The sequence below is a fragment of the Lissotriton helveticus genome, chromosome 3_1 (assembly GCF_964261635.1).
Source record: "Lissotriton helveticus chromosome 3_1, aLisHel1.1, whole genome shotgun sequence".
NCBI lineage: Eukaryota > Metazoa > Chordata > Amphibia > Caudata > Salamandridae > Lissotriton > Lissotriton helveticus.
The window spans coordinates 1,029,575,340-1,029,594,289 of NC_136061.1; the positions used below are offsets into that span (position 1 = coordinate 1,029,575,340).

Below are 18,950 nucleotides of genomic sequence, written 5' to 3' on the forward strand. Positions count from 1 at the left end.
CGGTCATGCCTGATCTTCTTCAGCACTCTGGGCAGAAGTGGTACAGGCGGAAAGTCATACAATAGACCGTAGCTCCACTCACGACGAAAAGCCTCCCTAAGTGGGTGCCACTTTGGAAATTCCAATGCACAGAACAGCTGACATTGTGCGTTCTCTTCTGTGGCAAATAGATCTAACCAAGGCTCTCACCACTGTCGAAAGAGACCTTTCACCACCTCCGAGTGAAGACGCCACTCGTGATCCATCAGGCACCGGCGGCTGAGTTAGTCAAAAAACCTGCCAGGTGTTGAACCGTCAATGAAATGCCTTGACGTTCCAGCCATGTCCAGAGGCGCAGAGCCTCCTGACATAGGGTCCACGACCCCACCCCACCTTGTTTGTTGCAATACCACATGGCGGCAGTGTTGTCTGTGAACACCTGCACCTCCTTTCCCTTAACAGAGGGAATGAATGCCTTCAGTGCAAGAAGGATCGCCCAAAGCTCCAGAAGGTTGATATGGAGCCTGGACTCCGCCGGAGACCAGAGGCCTCTGATCTCCGCCTCTCCCATGTGGCCGTTCCATCCCAGGAGGGACATATCCGTCACCACTTTGTGCTCCAGTTGGAGAAGGGAGAGGGATCTGCTATTGACCCAACGCTGATCCGTGAGACACCATTGCAATTGTTGTGCAGTGCCCTCTGAGATCTGGACATAGTCGGACATGTTCCCCTGATGCTGCGCCCACTGGAACTTCAGGTTCCACTGCAGAGCCCGCATATGCCATCTGGCATGGTTGGTGAGCAGGAGGCCATGAGGCCCAGCAGCCTTATGGTCATCCTGACCGAAACTCGGGACAAGGGCCGAAAGATTGGAATCATAGTCCGAATGTTCCGGACTCACTGATCGCGAGGATTGACCCGAAACTGCGCCGTGTCCAGAACCGCTCCGATGAAGAGGAGATTCTGAGAGGGAATCAGGTGCCACTTCAGCACGTTGATGGAAAACCCCAGCAAATGCAGAAGGTCGGCCGTAGTCTGGAGGTGGGAGACAACTGCCTGGTGCGAGCCCGCCTTCAACAGCCAGTCGTCGAGATAGGGGAAGACTGAAACCCCTGATCTGCGCAGATGAGCTGTGGCCACCGCCATCACTTTCGTGAACACCAGAGGGACGCTGGTAAGGCCAAAGGGGAACACGGTGAACTGAAAATGCTCCTGCCCTACCATGAATCGCAGGTAACGCCGGTGGGCCGGCAGGACGGGGATATGAAAATAAGCGTCCAACGCTACCAACCATTCTTGCGGGTCTAGGAGAAGACCTGAGCAAGCGTGAGCATCTTGAACTTCTCCTTCCAGAGGAAGCGATTGATGTTCCAATGGTCTAAGATAGGACGCAGGCCCTTGTCCTTCTTTGGAACCAAAAAGTAGTGGGAATAACAACCATGACCTATTTCTGGCATCGGAACGCGCTTGATGGCCCCCTTGGCCAAGAGGGCCGCAACTTCCTGCTGGAGAAGTGTCAAGTGATGCAGTGGTACTGTGGTGGCATGGCTGGAGGGGTAGTCTCAAAGTGGAGGGAGTAGCCCCTTCGGACCAATTGCAGAACCCACCTGTCCGATGTGATGGTGTGCCAGTGGTGGAGGTGATGACGAATCCTGCCACCCACAGGCGTCTGGTGGGCCTAAAACCCCAGACTAGGAAGGTTTGGAGGCAGCGGCTGCAGGGGGGGGGTGATGGACTGACCCACACGCTGGCCTCGTGACCCTCCTCTGCGGGTCCCACGTTAGCGGCTGTGCTGAGACTATTGCTGCGCAAGACTGTGGTTTTGAAACAAACGTGCTTGGGCACCCCTTCCTTAGCCACGAAAGGAGCAAAAAGAAGAAGCAGAAGGAGTGCGTGTGACCGAAAGGTCTAAGGACTTGGCCGTAGCCTGCGAGTCCTTAAAACGTTCCAACACGCAGTCTGCTTTATCGCCGAACAGGCGAGTGCCATCATAAGGCATGTCCATCAACATGTTCTGGACATCCCCAGAAAAGCCAGTTGTCCTCAGCCAGGCGTGACGGTGTAGCGCCAATGTAGTTGGAATCACCCGGCCCAGCGAGTCAGTAGTGTCAAGACCTCACTGGATGGTGAACTTGACTGTGTCTCTCCCCTCAGCAATACCTTGGGAAAGAATTGTCCGGGCCTCCACCTGACACTGAGGCAGCACTTGGGCAACCGTATCCCACACAGAATGGGAGTTACGGCCCAAGAGACATGCGGTGTTCACAGACCGCAGGCCTGAACTGGTGGAGGAGAAAATCTTCATCCCAAATTGCTCCAGTTTCTTCGATTCCCTGTCCGGAGGTGCGGAAGGGAATGCGCTTGGGGACGCAGAGGCTTGGACAACCAAGCTCTCGGGGTGGGGTGTTGGGAGAGGAAAACGGTGTCACCCGAGGTCGGGCGATGGCGTCGGGCCACGTTCTTATCCACTGGAGCCCCTGTGTTGGGCCTGGAACAGGTGCCCAAAAGAAGGTCTGAGAGTGCGTTGTTAAAGAGCAACAGCGGCTCCGTAGTAGCAGAAGCTGGCCGAAGCACCTCTGTCAGGATCGGGCGGGTTTGCAGCCGGCATCGGCGAAATCGATGCCGGTGGAGGTTGCACAGACCCAACCGGCATGGATGGGGATCCAGGCCTGGATCCACGGGCGTCCCTCTGCGTCGATGCTGGAGTCGTCGATGACGTTGGGGCCGGAGCCGGCGACGTCGAAGAATGAGGACCCCCCAGCTGGGCTCGCACCGGCGGGCCGGACGGTCCAAAGACACGTGCTATGGCTGACAGGAACTCCTGAAGCTGGGCGGGAGTCACCAATGGCCCCGGAAAGGGCGGGTAGGCCAACGGAACTGCGTAGGCTCCGCAGGAGATGCAGGGGCAGTGCCACCCGCACCTTTAGCCACGTCGCTCGACCGACTAGCTGAAGGCGAAGAGCGACGGCGCTTCTTCGACTTCTTATGCTTCGCCTTACCTGACTCCGGGTGTGAAGACTTCAAGTGATGGTGATGGCTCCGCGGCCGGTCCCTTGACCTTCCTCGAGACTGTGAACGGCGCGGAATCGAATCCCGGACCTCCAGCTTTTTTTGGGACCGCTCCCGTAAAGTTTTCGGAGCCATGGCCCGGCAGTGGGGGCACGACTCGAGTCGTGGTCTTGCCCCAGGCAATAGAGACATTCACGGTGCGGGTCATTCATCGACATCGTGGGGGGACAGGCCACGCAGGACTTAAAACCGGGCATCCCAATGCACCTGTAGATTGATTATATACTTTTAAACAGAGACAAATAGTCCAAAAAAACTCAGACAAAAAGTGATGGGTGGTACCGCTCTTCCCGGATCTGTGCTTGCTGGCGCGGAAAAAGAAAGAACTGACTTCAGCGTGGGCGCGTCTAAGTAGCTCCAGCAATGTCATCTCGGCGACTAGGATGCCAGCGACGTACGCGGAGCCGTACGACGACGCCTACCGACGCGCAGGAGTACTGCAGATGAAAATACTTTCCGGATCCAGTCTGACGCCTGGGGATATTCTAAGGTAAGGAATCTATCACTAATGTGTCTCTTTCAGATGTTGACTTTTTACCTGTGTCATGCATATTAATATTATTACTATTAATAATATTGTGAAAGAGACAAGATGAAATAACCAGTTAACCAAGCACTCAAATCGCAAGTTACTATGTCGCAATGTCACTTAAACGAATTTATAACTTTAAAAAAGAGACAGAAAATAAATCACCATCTAACTAGGCCCCTGAAGTGCAGGCAAAATAAATATTTAAAGTTAACATAAAAAATAACTAAACACAGTGCTCCCCCTACATTATTCAAATATGGCCTTTTAATAGATATTAAACCCTTTTTGACTTTGCAACATTTTAAGCAATCCTCATGAAATTAAATGATCCCATTACATTGCTATTATCGTAAATAAAACGTTAATTTTCAGGTTTAAAATGTATATCTTGAGACACTCAGTTGTGTAGTCTTGTTTTCAAAATCTACATACCACCTTGCATGGCCTCATTAAGAGGAGAGGATGTGACCTCAACCTGCACTTTAACGGAAATCACCCTTAAACACCCTCTGACTTGGTTTTCCAACCAAAAAAAACACAGTTTAACACATTGGTGAGTCAGCACTTTTTTCAGTAAATGCTGCGGTGAAGCATCTCCAATGTATGCAAGTGTAACAGGCTGCAGACGAGGCTGAGAATCATTTACTGACACTCCAAAGGCTGAAGAGAGACAGCCATTATGGAAACCAAAAATGAAGAACAGATATTTTTAAAGTATAAGAATCAGGCTCTCTTTTAACCCCTTCGGTGCTGATGACGGCTCCCGGTCGTCATCAGTTACGGTGGGCGTGTGCTGATGAAGGCCGGGAACCGTCATAACCACGCCCGCGATCGGAATGTGCCACACAGGCGCAGATTTCCGGCCGCAGCCAGGGGGTTAAACCAAGGCATGTTTGTGTTGTTGCAAAAACAGTGTTTGAGAATTTTTTTAATTAAAGAACCCAACTCCAGATACCATCCCTTTAATTGAATAAAAAGTAAAGTATGGTCACAGATGACCTTCAACATCAGTTGTGGCAACTGAAAGTGAAGTGTGATTAAGTGAGTTGCAGTTATATGAATGTAATGATAGACTGCTTCATTATACTTATCAGCGGTAAACATGGAAATATCTTCAAAAACTAAGAACAGAACAAAGGAACTCATTTCACATTTATCCCATTAGCCTTCTATTCAGTGTAGTAGACAATGCTAAACAATCATAATGCTAAGGGGATGAAAATAAACACAAAATACATCATGGGGCACACACAAAATCTAGCATCCTACATGATCGGTGCCACAGAATGCAAGGGCTATTATACTTGGAAAACACAAAGTAACCGTAAACTTACGGTGAAGCATGAAAATGGGTAATTTCATCCATTTTGTCACGTATGAATTTTATTTCAGTAAGAAACAAACTAAAATGTGCAACATTCTATAACACGCATTTGCAAAGCAATTCGGTCTGACTGTGGCAAAATGGAGTAATGGTTGAGGTGTTTAAAAATGTTTTATTACCAGCATATGCCACAAAAATAAAAGAAAGAAAGAAAGAAAGAAAACATGCCGCTGCCTAAAAAAGCGGTACAAAAGGGGTTGGTGATGGACGGAGCATCTGAATCAATCATAAGGCACAGGGTCAGACTGATTTGCATATAGCCATGTCTGAACTGGGGTGGCTGAGTGAACTAAAGAATGGTGATGGATTAAACCCAGATCAGTTGACTGGGGGTGAGTGTTTGATTTGTTCAAACGCTCCGTCCATCATTCTCTTTTGTATCCCTGCCTAAAAAAGGCACAGCTATATGTTTTCAATAACTTTTTACAACTCTAAAAAATTAACCAGTGCATATAAATATAACAGAACAGTGTGGATACCTCGTAGCAGGCAAGTGTAGCTATAGAAAGACTTTTTTGTTTGACATACATCACACGAAAATATGATTTTTACTAACGCAAAGAAAAGATAGTATTGAGTACCCTGAAGAAATGTACTTAAATACCACAATGACTATAAAAAATACAAAAGGATAAAGAATGGGATGACAAAAAGTGTGGTAAAAGTAATGCTTTGGCACTCGTGCCTTTAATTTTAGGTGGATGTGCAATTGTAATCAGGCAATACACCATCATTCGCTGTCAAGATGGCTGAAGTGGGCTGACCCTTTTTCCCATGCTATATGCTGGGGTGGGTGGACGCAAAATGTGAATGACAGCTGATCAGACCACACCGCAGTGTGTGTATATATGCATTTATGTTTTCTGATTTCATGTTATTACATGAGGCTGGCAAGACAGTGAAAGTTAGCTCTTAGCCACGGTATTCAGACAAAATATAGAAAATAAAATATCAAGAGGCAAAAATAGAGAATTTGCAATATTGTGATGCAAAAATATCATGTGCAAGAATATCGTGGACAAGAATATCGATTTTAGGGTAAATGATATTGATGTTAACAATATCTATCTTGTTAATATCAACTAAAAAAAATCTATGTTGTTAATATCATTTACAAAAATATAATTGTTAATAATATCGTTTTTTAATTATTTTTATGTATTTTAGTATATATTTTAATTGTATATGTTACGTTTGTTTAATTATTGTTAATGTGTTTTTATATAGCTGGTAAATTTTTTGTTGTTTTTCAATTTAATTGATTAGTTTATTGTTATTTTTAGTGCCATAGCAAGTTGTGGAGTTAGCAGGGGTAGCAGGAAGTAAATTCATATTCATTTATTAATAATTTATTTTAGTTATTATTAATTATTTCATTGATAATTATGTGAAATTGTGTAATTCATTTAATTCTTTTATAACTTTGGTGTGAGTTTGTTTTGTAGGGGTGAAGGAAATTTTTTAGAATAATTAATAGTTAATGTTAATTATTAATAATTGTTTAACTGATAATCAAATATGTAAATGGTGTAATTAAGATCATATTTAAGTTATAAATCAGGTGCAGGTTGTTGAGCCTGTGGTGGTAAGGGGTGAGAAATTTATCAAATATAATGAATTTATTATTAGTTAATTGTTTCATTGATAAATAAATAAATCACGTAAATAATCTAATGTTTGAATTATATATTAGATGTGTGTTATCTTTGTAAGGATAAAGGATGAGAAGTTAATTAACTATAATCATTTTATTTGTTATTTATTATTAATAGTTTAATTGATAATCAAAAGTAGTAATTAATATAATTTTCCTGAGTCTGATGCTTTCCCTACTGTTGCACAGGCTGGAATGGGAATAGTTAATGTTACCCCTACGCAATCAACACTCTCTCTACTGTTGCACAGATTGGAGTGGGAATAGTAAATGGTACCCCTCCTGAGTCCAACACTTTCCCTACTGTTGCACAGACTAAGTGGGAATAGTTCATTTTACCACTACTGAGTCCAATGCTTTTCCCTACTGTTGGACAGACTGGAGTGGCAATAATAATTTGTAACCCTCTTGAGTCCAACGCTTTCCCTACTGTTGTACAGACTGGAGTGGTAATAGTAAATTGGTATCTCTCCTGAGTCCAATCCTTTCTCTACTGTTTCTCTACTGTTGCAGTGACTGGAGTGCAAATAGTAACTTTTACCCCTACTGAGTGCAACTCTATCACTGCTGTTACACAGACTGGGGTTGGAATAGTAAATGTTACCGTTTCTGCTTCTAACTTTTCCCCTACTGTTGCGGATATTGGGGTGGAAGAGTAAATGTATTATTTATATCATTTTATATTTCTGTTTTTATTGTTAAAATTTATAATATTATGATGTTTGTGTGCACTTAAAGTAATTTTATATTTATTTAGTAATTTCTGTAATGTTTAAAATAGTTTTATTTTAATTTTTTATATTGTTTACTATTTTAGGTGTAAAGAAATGGTTTGCTTTTAAAATTATTTCCAATTTATTTGTTAATGTCAATTTATTGCGTATATATCTATACTACTATTATAAAGAGAGAACAGAAACCTTTTGGCAAGGTAAACTCGGGAACCACAGCGCCAATCCACACACCCTATACATTGCAGTAATCCTCAGGGTGTGTAGATGGACATAGGCTGCATAAAATAAAATAAAAATGTAAATGAAAAAATTAAACTTTAAAAACAAAGTAGTCCCCTAAATGTAGCGCCGGCCGCGACGTAGCGCTGGCCGCGACCTAGCGATGTCCGCAACGTGCGTGATGACGACAGGCGGGGAGGAGCGGTGACGAGCAGCGAGGAGTGGCGGTGAAGTCCGGAGCGCAGGGAAGAGCGGCGGCTCAGGTAAGGCAAAGGCAAAGCCGGAGGCGGGAGGCGGGAGGGAGGCGGGAGGCGGTCTGGGCAATGTCGGGGCGGGCGGGGGCCGGGGCGGGAGTGCAGCTAAGCCTGAAATGTTGCCCCCAGCCCCCTTCTGCCCCCGACGTAGCGTTGGCCGCGACCTAGCGATGTCCGCAACGTGCGTGATGACGACTGGCGCGGAGGAGCGGTGACGAGCAGTGAGGAGTGGCGGTGAAGTCCGGAGCGCGGGGAAGAGCGGCGGCTCAGGTAAGGCAAAGGCAAAGGCGAGGCGGGAGGCGGGAGGCGGAGGCGGGAGGGAGGCGGGAGGGAGGTGGGAGGCGGTCTGGGCAATGTCGGGGTGGGCGGGAGTGCACCCAAGCCTGAAATGTTGCCCCCAGCCCCCTTCTGCCCCGGGCAACGCTGCCGCAATCCGGAAATGCTGCCCCCAGCCCCCTTCTGCCCCAGGCAACGCTGCTAGTATATATATATAGTTGGCGTGTTTGAACCCCCGCTGGCCAAAGCTTGTTGCCTGAGAAAGACGCGGACTAGTCAAGTCTGAGATGACCTGTTCATAGGAGGGTCGCCTGCAAGCGTCTGTGCCATTACTATCAGCGGGAAGCGAGGGGAGCCTGTTCAGCCTCAAAATGACATAAATGGACATCGCGCTGATAACGACACTAGGCATTACAATGAGAAAGCCTAAACATTTACAAATAACGATAACGGAAAAGAATAATGAGGTGCATTATGGAACATTTAGTCCCCGCCGCTTCCGTTCTCGCTACCTATAAAGGGAGGTGCCGTTGCAGATGGATTGAAGTCCCACCAATAAGGATGCAGAGAGGATTTAAATATTGGAGGCTGACCAGGGCATTAACAATTGGTTTGGCACTGAGGAAGGTACAATTACCGAAATGCATTTGCCACATTAAACCTTAATTTTGTTAAACAATCCCGTTTGTGCTCCGTGTGTTTGAAGTTGCTGGCGAGGCGAAAAGGAGTCACCTACCTGACGGAGGCACCCGCTGCTGTGTTCGACTGCCGGTGAACTGGTGTTGTGGAATATATATATATATATATATATATATACATATATATATATATATATTTATTAAGTTGACAAAAAAATTGTAAATGATAATATATATATATTAAAATTATTATTTAATAACAGATTTAAATGATATAACTTTAAATAGAGATGCAGATATTGATATATAAATTGGATAAAAATAAGTATAACATTCATATATAGTAAATAAATATTTAATTATATTATTGTTAAATATTAACAGTGTTTATTAATTTTAAGTATATATATATATATATATATATATATATACATATATATAAAAAAGCGATATTTGTTTCTTGGGTATTAGTGTATAATTATGTTTTAATTTCAATATTTTTTTCAATGACATTATAAGTATAGTATAACAATATTTTAGTGTTAGTTATTTTTGACTCAATATTTATGTCCCATGATATTTGGTCTTTCAACACTTTGTCAGTGAACCCTAAGCCACACCTAAAAATACTATAAGATCAAGTGAAACAGATGTGCATTTATTACTTATGGACTATTACTTACCATTAAACTTTCAAATTCTGCATATATCTTTTTAAACTTGCTTGGAAGTTTCTGTAATAGAAAAGAATAGTCATTAAGGGTTGATTCCATATGCAAGACATATTTATGTGAATTGTTGATATTATAATATTGATATTATTTTATTGCAAAAACATTTTTTTAAATATATGTAGTTCAGATGTCCCTGTTTAGCATAATACGTTGTGGCACTCCTGCGCCACCGACAGTGAATCACTGTTCCCTGGCACAGCCGGCAGTCCACCACCGATACGACTTACAAAGTCACAATCAGCAAAATAGTGGACTGCCACCGCAAGTCTGGCGGTCGCAAGACCGCCAGACCGCCAGACTCCGACTTAGGTCGGAGGCTTTACGACCAAGATCAATTTCAATTTCAATTTCAATTCTGACCGGCTGAGAACAATAGAGCCAGTCGGAATTGAGACCGGCTGGTCGGTCCGGCTGGCTTCTGATGGACTCAAGAAGCCCGTCGGCCAGTCGGAGCCAGCCTGTAATCCATATGTGTTTTATGCCATCCGGATTACGATGCACGGTTTCCGGCAGGCTTTCCATGCCAGGCTTCCGACATGGAAAGAATGTCAGAAAGCGTGTGGGGGGCCATAGCAGGGTCCGTTTCTGTTTTTGGCCTCCGGTTGGGGGCCGAGGGGGCACCGCCCCCTTATTGATCTGTGCACCTTGTGGTAGGCACATTGAGGTGCCTGCCATGGGGTGCAGAGACTAACACAACCTTCCATTTCCCCATGGGAGCTTGGGCTATGGCCAGTTAATGGGCGTAACACATGCTCCCATAGGGAAATGTGGGAATGCGACCGCACCATGTGCAGTTGCATCATAATTAGACGGGCGGGTCTGCTGACTGGAGGTCAGGAAGTCCTGTCCTTAGTGGTGTAGTATGAGCTTTTAAGTAGCATATATATCTTTTGTGTGTGATCAGAAGGTTTGCTTGATTTTGTTTTCTCTCCAGGAATAACTAGCTGCAATTAAGGTTTTCTTGAGTCTCAACATATTCTGTAACTATATTTGAAATAGGTAGGACAAGCATTGAGCATTTATCCAATGGATATCACTTTCATACGTAGAGGACGAGAGATTCTGCACTTTTTTACCGAGAATGGATTCTTGTTTTTGACCTATTATCTCACCTTTAGCCACCCTGGAGCCCCTTAATACAGGCATTAGGGGCTAGGGAGTTGAAACCATGTAAAGCAAAAAAGTGTTCTAGGAGTATTTCAGGCTTATTGACTCTCATAGGGATTTGAACCTATGAAGAAGTGAGATTCAATGACAGCAAGTAAAAATGTAGAGAGCAGTACATATTAAGGCTAGTTTGAGAACTATACCCCAGATTCAGCAAGAACACATTTTGCTATTCCTTAATAGCGAAAAAAACCGATTCGCTATTAAGGAATAGCAAAATGCTATGCATCAAGAAATCACTAAAAAAATAGCGATTTCTAATAATTCCTTAATTGCGACTCGCAAATTGCGAGTCGCAATTAAGGAATATCTCCCCATTCATTCCTAAGGGCCTAGAGACCCATAGGAATGAATGGGAAGACAATCTCAATTTGCTAATCGCAATTAGCGATTCGCAAATTGAGATTGCGATTTCAAGGGTGCAGGGGTGTCCAAAGGACACCCTGTTGCACCCCTGAAATTGATGTGTGCACATATGTTGCGCACACACATGCCCTTAGGGCATGTGTGTGCGCAACATGAAACTTTGAAAAATGCACTTTAGTGCATTTTTCAAAGTTTTTGCAAATTACCATGAAGTTGTACTTCATGGTAATTTGCGTGCCCTAATAGCGAATTCGCAATTTTTTTCACTTTCATGCATTGCATTTAAGGAATCTCAATTTGAGATTCCTTAAATGCAAAGAATCGCAATTTAGCAAATTCTTAATTAGCGATTTTTGCATTTGGGTTGATGCATCCCAAATGCAAAAATACCAGTCGCAAAGGGGCAGATTCTGAGAATCTGCCCCTTTGCGAGCAGATTTAAGCTTGATGAATCTAGCTGATATTTCTAGAGCCATTTGAATGTGTTATGCTTCCAAATGCATGCATTCATGGCCCCAGTCATGCGGACTGGGTGTGGCTATAGACACTTACAGCATCCATTAGGAAGGTCGCATGTTCATTCAATTTTAGGAATGTACTGCATTACAAAAGGGGCTCTTTCTGTGATACTACATTGCAGCACTTGCTGGGAAAAAGGCAACTTGTACATGTCTACATATTTATGTTTGATAATGGTAGGGAGGGTGATTGATTGTGTTGTTAATACATTTAGGCCCTAATTACGAGTCTGGAAGTCCTAAGACCATCTGACTTATGGTGGCCCGGCGGTGGCAGATCCAGCCACCGCTGCACCGGTGGTCCGGCCGCCCGATTACAAGTCAGGCAGCCAGACCGCCTGCTCTGCTAGGGAACCAGCATTCCCTGGCGTAGGACCGGCGGTGAGAGGTAGCAATATGCATGTCCGGACAGCCAAGGTCCTGCCATGCATATTACGAGTTTCGTCTCCGCCTTGCTTTTCATGGCGGTTCCACCACCATGAAAAGTCTGCTGGAGAGGAAACAAAGGGTGCCTCATCCAGATGTGGATGCACACAGGGGGGCATAACATGTGCCCCCTGTGTGTATGCTCATACGTTCCTGCAAGGCATGGACTTACGAGTCCCAGCCATTCTGAAACCTTGTTGGCGGTTCCCATTGCGATGCGGTTTTTAAAGGCCGCCTTCCAACGGACACCGCCACGCTGCCCGACCTCCAGACCACTGGAAGGTCGTAAACTGGTGGGCAGGGGGCACTGCTTTGTCGGAGTTATGGTGCCGCGATTTGCACCGCTGTGCCACAGCTCCGACAAAATCTCGTAATTGGGCCCTTAGAGGCTGTATGATAGGCCTCTTGAATTGGTTTAATACACAAGCTTCTGTTCCATATGGAAAATATGTTTGCAAGAGAAGGTGGAAAATAGTTAAATTCTCACAACATCCAAATTTGGCTGTAGAATTATTATAATCTTTTGACTACAATCTTCTGACTGCAGTAATTTGAAAAAGGCAAAATACATTAATACTGATGATCAAGCAATAAAATTAATCGTAAAGTATGTTTGCCTTTTTTGACAGACTTTTTAAAAGTTAGATGCCTCCAACAGTGATTAGTTATTGTGAGATATTAGTACTGAGGAACAAATGCCTCAAAACATTGAAAAGCGTGTATGAGTGGGTTATGCTTCATCCGTATCAAGAATGTAGATATGCACTTAGTGACCAATACAAATCAAGACATCATATATAAAATATTTCTTCTGGTAATGTGAATCCAGCCTGAGAGTGGGTCATTTATCATCTCTTTGGTTGCTGGAATCTATTAGGCTGAGGTTACTGTAAGGGCTGCTACTAGTCTACATGGTGAACACCTTTAATGTCTGCATATGCTTTCTGTGTAAGAATGAGACGTCAGCCATTGGTATAACTCCCAAGATAACACATGTTCTTGACTCGCTTATCGGGCCACTAGTACCCATGGGCCGGTGCTATTTTATTCATGAATTTTGGAAGCACTGGTGAAATTGGTGTATGAAGTGTGTTTGTGTCTGCTATTACTTTATTATTTGTCAATGTATGGTTGACATATCTGTGACGGCCTTTCCTCTTGTCTTTCTATCCCATGTTATATTCTACTATGCTCCTTCGATGATAATTTTGTCCATGTATGGTCTCCCAAAGCAAACCCCCAAGGTTCTACCTCTCCTGACAGGCAACAGCTACTTTTAGAGTCAGACTACTAAAAGGAAAACATGTTAGGTGTATTATTTACATAGGAGACTTTATTGAGAAATTCATAAAAAAGACATAAAGGATAGAAATATTAATAGATGGGTCTAAAAATACTTATAAAATCTGATATTGAATCAAAATTTTAAACTTAACAAAACGTTCTATAGTTCAATATAAACTGGATGTTTGTGTCATTTCGTTTAAACAATTGTAAGATAGGAAAAAGAAACGTAAATAACACATTTGGGACAGAGTAATGTGTTTCTGCTTCAACTCCCTAAACAGAAAGTAGGAATGATGACAATGGAGTAGGGTAAACAGTGGAGGAAGCAATGAGGACCAAAAGTGAAAGCGGTAAAAACTTGAGCAAACCTGAGAGGTCCAGATTGATGGAGGCGCACAAGGCATAGAACAGGGGCCAGGGGGTGAACAGGAGGGCTGAGGGTGGTTGGTGTGAAATAACACTCTCCCAATGGGGGAAGGAAGTGGAAGATATGAAAGAAGGCTGAGAGTAGTGGGCGAGGAAGAAGATGGTGATATAAACATTGGAAAGATGCAGGCAACGAGAAAAAAGTAAGAGAGAAAAAGATTTATTATATCATAATGACAATATAACTGCAGATTTAATTTCATTATGTAAGGTGCTCACTAATTAGGATTTGTCAAATTATAGCAATTCATTTTGAAAATTTAGAGGGAACAGGTTATTATTTATTTAAACAACTTCTAAAGCGCACAAATACCCTTGGGTGTCTCGGCGCTAAGGACTAAAAAGGAAGGAGTGGAGCGGGCTGCTTATTGATCGAAAAGCTAGGTTTTTACTTGTTTCCTGAAAGCTAGTAGGGTGGGACTGGTCATGATCTGCAGAGGAAGTGAGTTGCAGAGCCTAGTGGTGGCCACTATAAATCTTCTGTCGCCCCACGAGGCTTTCTTAGTTCTTGGGACGAGCAATAGATTGGCTTCAGAGGAATTCAGGGTTCTGCTGGGTGTGTATGTGCAAAGAGCTTTCTTCAGGCACTCAGGTTCCATGTTGCAGGAAGCCTTGTAAGCAATGCATAGTGCCTTAAATTTGGTTCTGCTTCTTATGGTCAGCCAATGTAACTGTCGGACCACCTTGGATATGGACGTGGACTTAAGGGTACCTTAGAGTATCCTCGCGGCTGCATTCTGCACCAGTTGCAGCTTGCTTAGAACCCTTTCCTGAGCATTAATGAAGAGACCGTTGCAGTAGTCGACTTTTGTCATAACTAGTGTGCTTATAAGAGTTTTGCATGCACCAACTGGAAGAAAAGATGAAAGTTTTTTTATCATCAATATTACACAGAAGGATGAGAAGACTACTGCTTTGGCGTGGTGTATGAAAGACAGCTTGTCATTGAACATGACACGCAAATGTCTAACCCTTTTGACAGGGGACGGAGATAAACCCAACACAGCTGGTCATGAAGTAGGGGACCAGCAGTGAGAAAGGTTGCCAAAAATCATCACCTCAGTCTTATCTGAGTTTAATTTATTCAATTATTTGCCATCCAGGCACTGATGGCCATCATGCCATCTTGAAATCATACAGCGGCTGCCCCTCCAATCATTGTGCACAGCTAGCACCAGTTGCGTGTCATCTACGTAAGATGTTGGACCCATCCCGTAAGATTTGATTACTTGCACCAGTTCCGACACATATATGTTAAATAGGGTCGGACTCAATGATGATCCTTGCGGCACACCGCACGGGAGAGCGAACGGTGTAGAGTTGAAGTCCCCTAGGAGCACTAGCTGGGTCCGATTAGATAGAAAACAGGACAGAAGAGCTTTGGCCTTGTGTCTGATGCCAATGGCTGAGACAAGGTTGATCAGAGTGGCATGATTGACCATGTCAAAGGCTGCTGATAGATCCAGCAGCACAAGGACTGTGGCGACTCCAAGGTCTAACACCGTCCTGATTTCATCCAATGCCTTGATGAGGGCGGTCTCCGTGCCATGGCTCTTTCTTAAGCCAAATTGTGTGTCATCTGGTAAGTTGTTTTCATCAATGAAATGAGCCTGTTGAGTGTTCATGATCTTCTCAAAGATTTTTGCTGGAAATGGAAGACATGCTATTGGCCTGTGGTTTTCAGTCTCTTCTGGGTCAAGATTATACTTTTTTAGCAGAGGCTTGATGATGGCCTTTTTCCAGATGGAGGGATAGTTGCCTGTACAAAACATCAAGTTGCAGATGTTTGTAATGTTAGGGCCTATCAGGTCAGGGATCAGCCTTAGAATAGATGGTGGGCATGGGTCGTCAGAAGAACCAGATTTGACGGTAGTAATCAGATCCATGATCTGCTCCAGAGAGACCTGGTTAAATTCCGAGAAGCTAGGGATGGATACATTCTCGCTGAGGTCGTCCTTTTAGGTCCTATCCTTCATTTGGGCAGAGAAGTCGGCATAAATTTGGCACACCTTTCCTTGAAAGTAGCTGGTCAGGGAAATAAAGAGAGATTGGGAAGCCTCCTTGTTAGCAGGGCCGGTCCTAGCCATGGGCGGTATGGGCAGCTGCCCAGGGCCTCGCGCTCAGGGGGGCCCGCCGCCGGCCCCGCAGTTGCGGGAATAATAAATGATGATGGCCTGGGGAAAAGCGCTGCGCAGTGGTGAGCACAGCACAGTGCATTCTTCCGTCCGGCTAATAATATCGAGAGTGTGTGTGTTTCTCAGGGGGGCCCCGCCGCCGGCCCCGGATGTGATGTCACATGAAAATTAGAGGGGCCTCGCATCTTCCATTTCGCCCAGGGCCCCACAATTCCTAAGACCGGCCCTGCTTGTTAGAATTAATCTCTGGCCCAGTCAGCTTGGCTAATACCTGGTAAAGCTGCTTAGTGGAGTCTTGGGCAGTTTAGATTTGTCTTAGGTAGTAATTGCTTTAATCGGTGATTATGAGGTGTTTATACTTAGCCAGTGCCTCCTTGTAGAAAGGTTTTTCTGCTTCATCATAATCTTGGCACTAGCGACTCTCTTGATTCCTTCACCCTTGTTTCTCAAGTCTCAGTGGGGCCGAAGGGTATTCATGTTTTTTGAGGCAGATTTGAGGGGTACAAGTCTACTAAACGCATTTTGGAGCCATTCTGTGAAGTTGGTAGATGCCAACTCAGGATCTTGCCTGGTTTCCTGCTGGGTAGATAATAGGTGTTGTTCAAGACTGGCTTGTTCAATACTGCTCCAAGTCTTGAACTGTTTGGGGGGGAGTGGATCTAGAATGCTGTGGAATGTTCCTTCGAGACTGGATGTCAAACAGGAACGCACAGTGGTCCGTCCATGTTAGAGGGAGGACGTTCCTTATTGAAAGTTGCTTATTATTCTAGAACAAACCATCCAGCTTGTGGCCAGTAGTGTGTGTGGGACTCATCACTTTTTGGGAGAGTACTACTGACTCTAATTCTGCGGTCAAGGTTGATGAGTCCTTATGATCATGGGCCTCCAAATGAAAGTTGAAGTCTCCCAGGATAGTAAAGTTGCGTTCTCCAGCGAGGGTTCAAGTAGACAACCCATGTCTGATAGAAATTCCGCCCACGAGCCAGGAGGACGGTACAGGAGGGTGCCCTTAAAGGATTGGGATTGGGTGAGTATTATCTTAAAGTTAAATGCTTCACAGACCGTAGAGGGAATTGTCTCTATCTTGGCAGAAAACTTATTGCAGTAAATGAGCGCTAAACCACCTCGTTTCTTGGGCGTTCTGTCTTGTCTGAGGGTGGAAAAACCATTGGGGGTGGCGATACAGAAATCTGGACTGGATGAGGGATCACCCCAAGTTTCTGTGATAAATAGAAGATCCAAATTGTAATTATCTAGGAGGTCCACTATTTGGTATTTGTGTTTAGGGAGAGAGCGCGCGTTTATTAGGGCTGAATGGATTTTTGCCTGTCTTGAGTGGGTCGAGTGCCAATATGTGGTTGGAATCTTGTTGTGGACCTCCAGACTGAACAAGCACTTAGGGCAATGTGCTATGGACTGAGTAACTAGGGACATCATGTTCCAACATGGCCACGTCTGTTTGCTGTAGATAGTGTTGTATATGTCCTTTAATTGCTTACTGGTATAAGGTAGCATCTCGCCCTGAGCTCCTCTTCTGTTAGGGTCAGGGGGCATGGTCCAGGCGCGGACGGGTGCAGACGGGCTTGCCTTCGGCGCGCAGACGGGCTTGCCTTCAGCGCGCCGGTGGCAGGCCCGCTGTGCTTCTCTGCAGCGTGACGGCCCCATTAAGTATTTTTTTTAAGCTGTGATGGCGGGAAGCCGGACCAAATTCCAGTGAGGCCATCAACTAGAGCGCTGCCTACGGTCACGCGACCGGAAGAAGAGAGACGATTCTCCGCCTCCTCTCCCTCCACTCAATCAGCCCTGGAGCTGAGGTGGACCGTGGAGAGGAAGGTGCCAGAAAATAAAGTGCAAACGAGCAAGTAAGCAAAGAAATCACACACCCACGTGGTGTGAGAGACACAACTTAAGAATAAAAAGTTGAAAAAGTGGCAGAGGTCGCTGTACAATGCATCTAAGTAAAATGTTTTTTTTAATGATTTTGAACTGTAGCATCAGTCGCCCTAAAAATGTAAAAGATTTGCTCTGTGCAATAAAGTGTTAAGGAGAAGCAAGCTAGCCGCTGCAGCGCTAGCCTTCTAGTCCGAAGGTTAGTCAGCCTTATAGTCCAAAGGTTAGTCAGAAAGGTTAATCAGCGCCATTTTCCTCAACCTTGTTTTCAGAAAGACCACACAGAATTCCTTTAGGAACACATAACATACATTTTGCACAGATGCCACAAAGAAGGCAAAGCCATTTGCACACTTTTTACCTGCTTGCATGGTCTACTTTAAAAGAGTTGGTGGTGTGGAGGGAGGTTTAGACTAAATACAGTGTAACAGTTTTCACGGTTGCCATGCAACGTCTAGTCAGAGCTGTTATTTTGTATACAAATAGCAACACTTATATAAAGCCTCCAATATTTAGACACATGATGAAGATAATGTAGCAAAGTAGCCACCAGAAATTGATAAAGCAGCATAATATCACAATTGAAATATAATAGCAACAATGGGTACCTGGGCTACAAAGTTCACTACTCCTGATCACTAGCTATTTGAATGTGAATGTTGTGCAGTTTTTAATTATATATGACAATGAAGAATGTAATCCTCCAACCAAAAATGAACATTCTAATGAAATGTTCATGACTACTAGCTTATCATGAATTTTAGAAAAATTACAAAACACGCTAAGAGGAAAGCAACATGTAGTAAAAGATAGTCACATTCTAGCACAATACAACCAAGTGGCACAGTATTTAAGTAACAAAAGATTAATTTGGGAAACCTGCTTTGTCTCCAGTTTAGGGGCGGGGGTATACCTTTTAAGTTGCATTGCTCATGATCCATAGGTGCTTGTAAGACCAGGTTAACGACCATACATTCAGGTGGACAGCTCTTGGTACTCTAGAGGTGCAGACAGGGGTTTGTGAATCAGAGCAAAATGGTGGCAGGACCTCAGACACAAAGGGCACTAAGGACCTACACAAGACCCGCACAGAACCTCTTCATGCTTCAGGCTTCATTATCATGCAAACCCGTAGGATGTGTCGACCTCTGCACAGCAAGGCAGAGTTATGTGGACCACCAGGAGTGCCTGAGGGATATTTCCTCTGGCATCCAGGCTAATGAGATGGTGATGAGCCTGTACATTAGAATGAACACCCAGAG

The 18,950-nt window shown here is 44.4% G+C and overlaps 1 protein-coding gene across 2 annotated transcripts in view; it reads right to left on the reverse strand.

The window, feature by feature from the left end:
- Positions 1-18,950, reverse strand: part of RAPGEF4 (Rap guanine nucleotide exchange factor 4) — a 980,403-nt gene that overhangs the window by 65,623 nt on the left and 895,830 nt on the right. For both annotated transcript variants that reach the window (XM_078681558.1, XM_078681557.1), the window contains one exon: positions 9,423-9,473. In XM_078681558.1, coding sequence (XP_078537684.1) covers positions 9,423-9,473 — 51 coding nt within the window. The remainder of the gene's footprint in view (positions 1-9,422; positions 9,474-18,950) is intronic.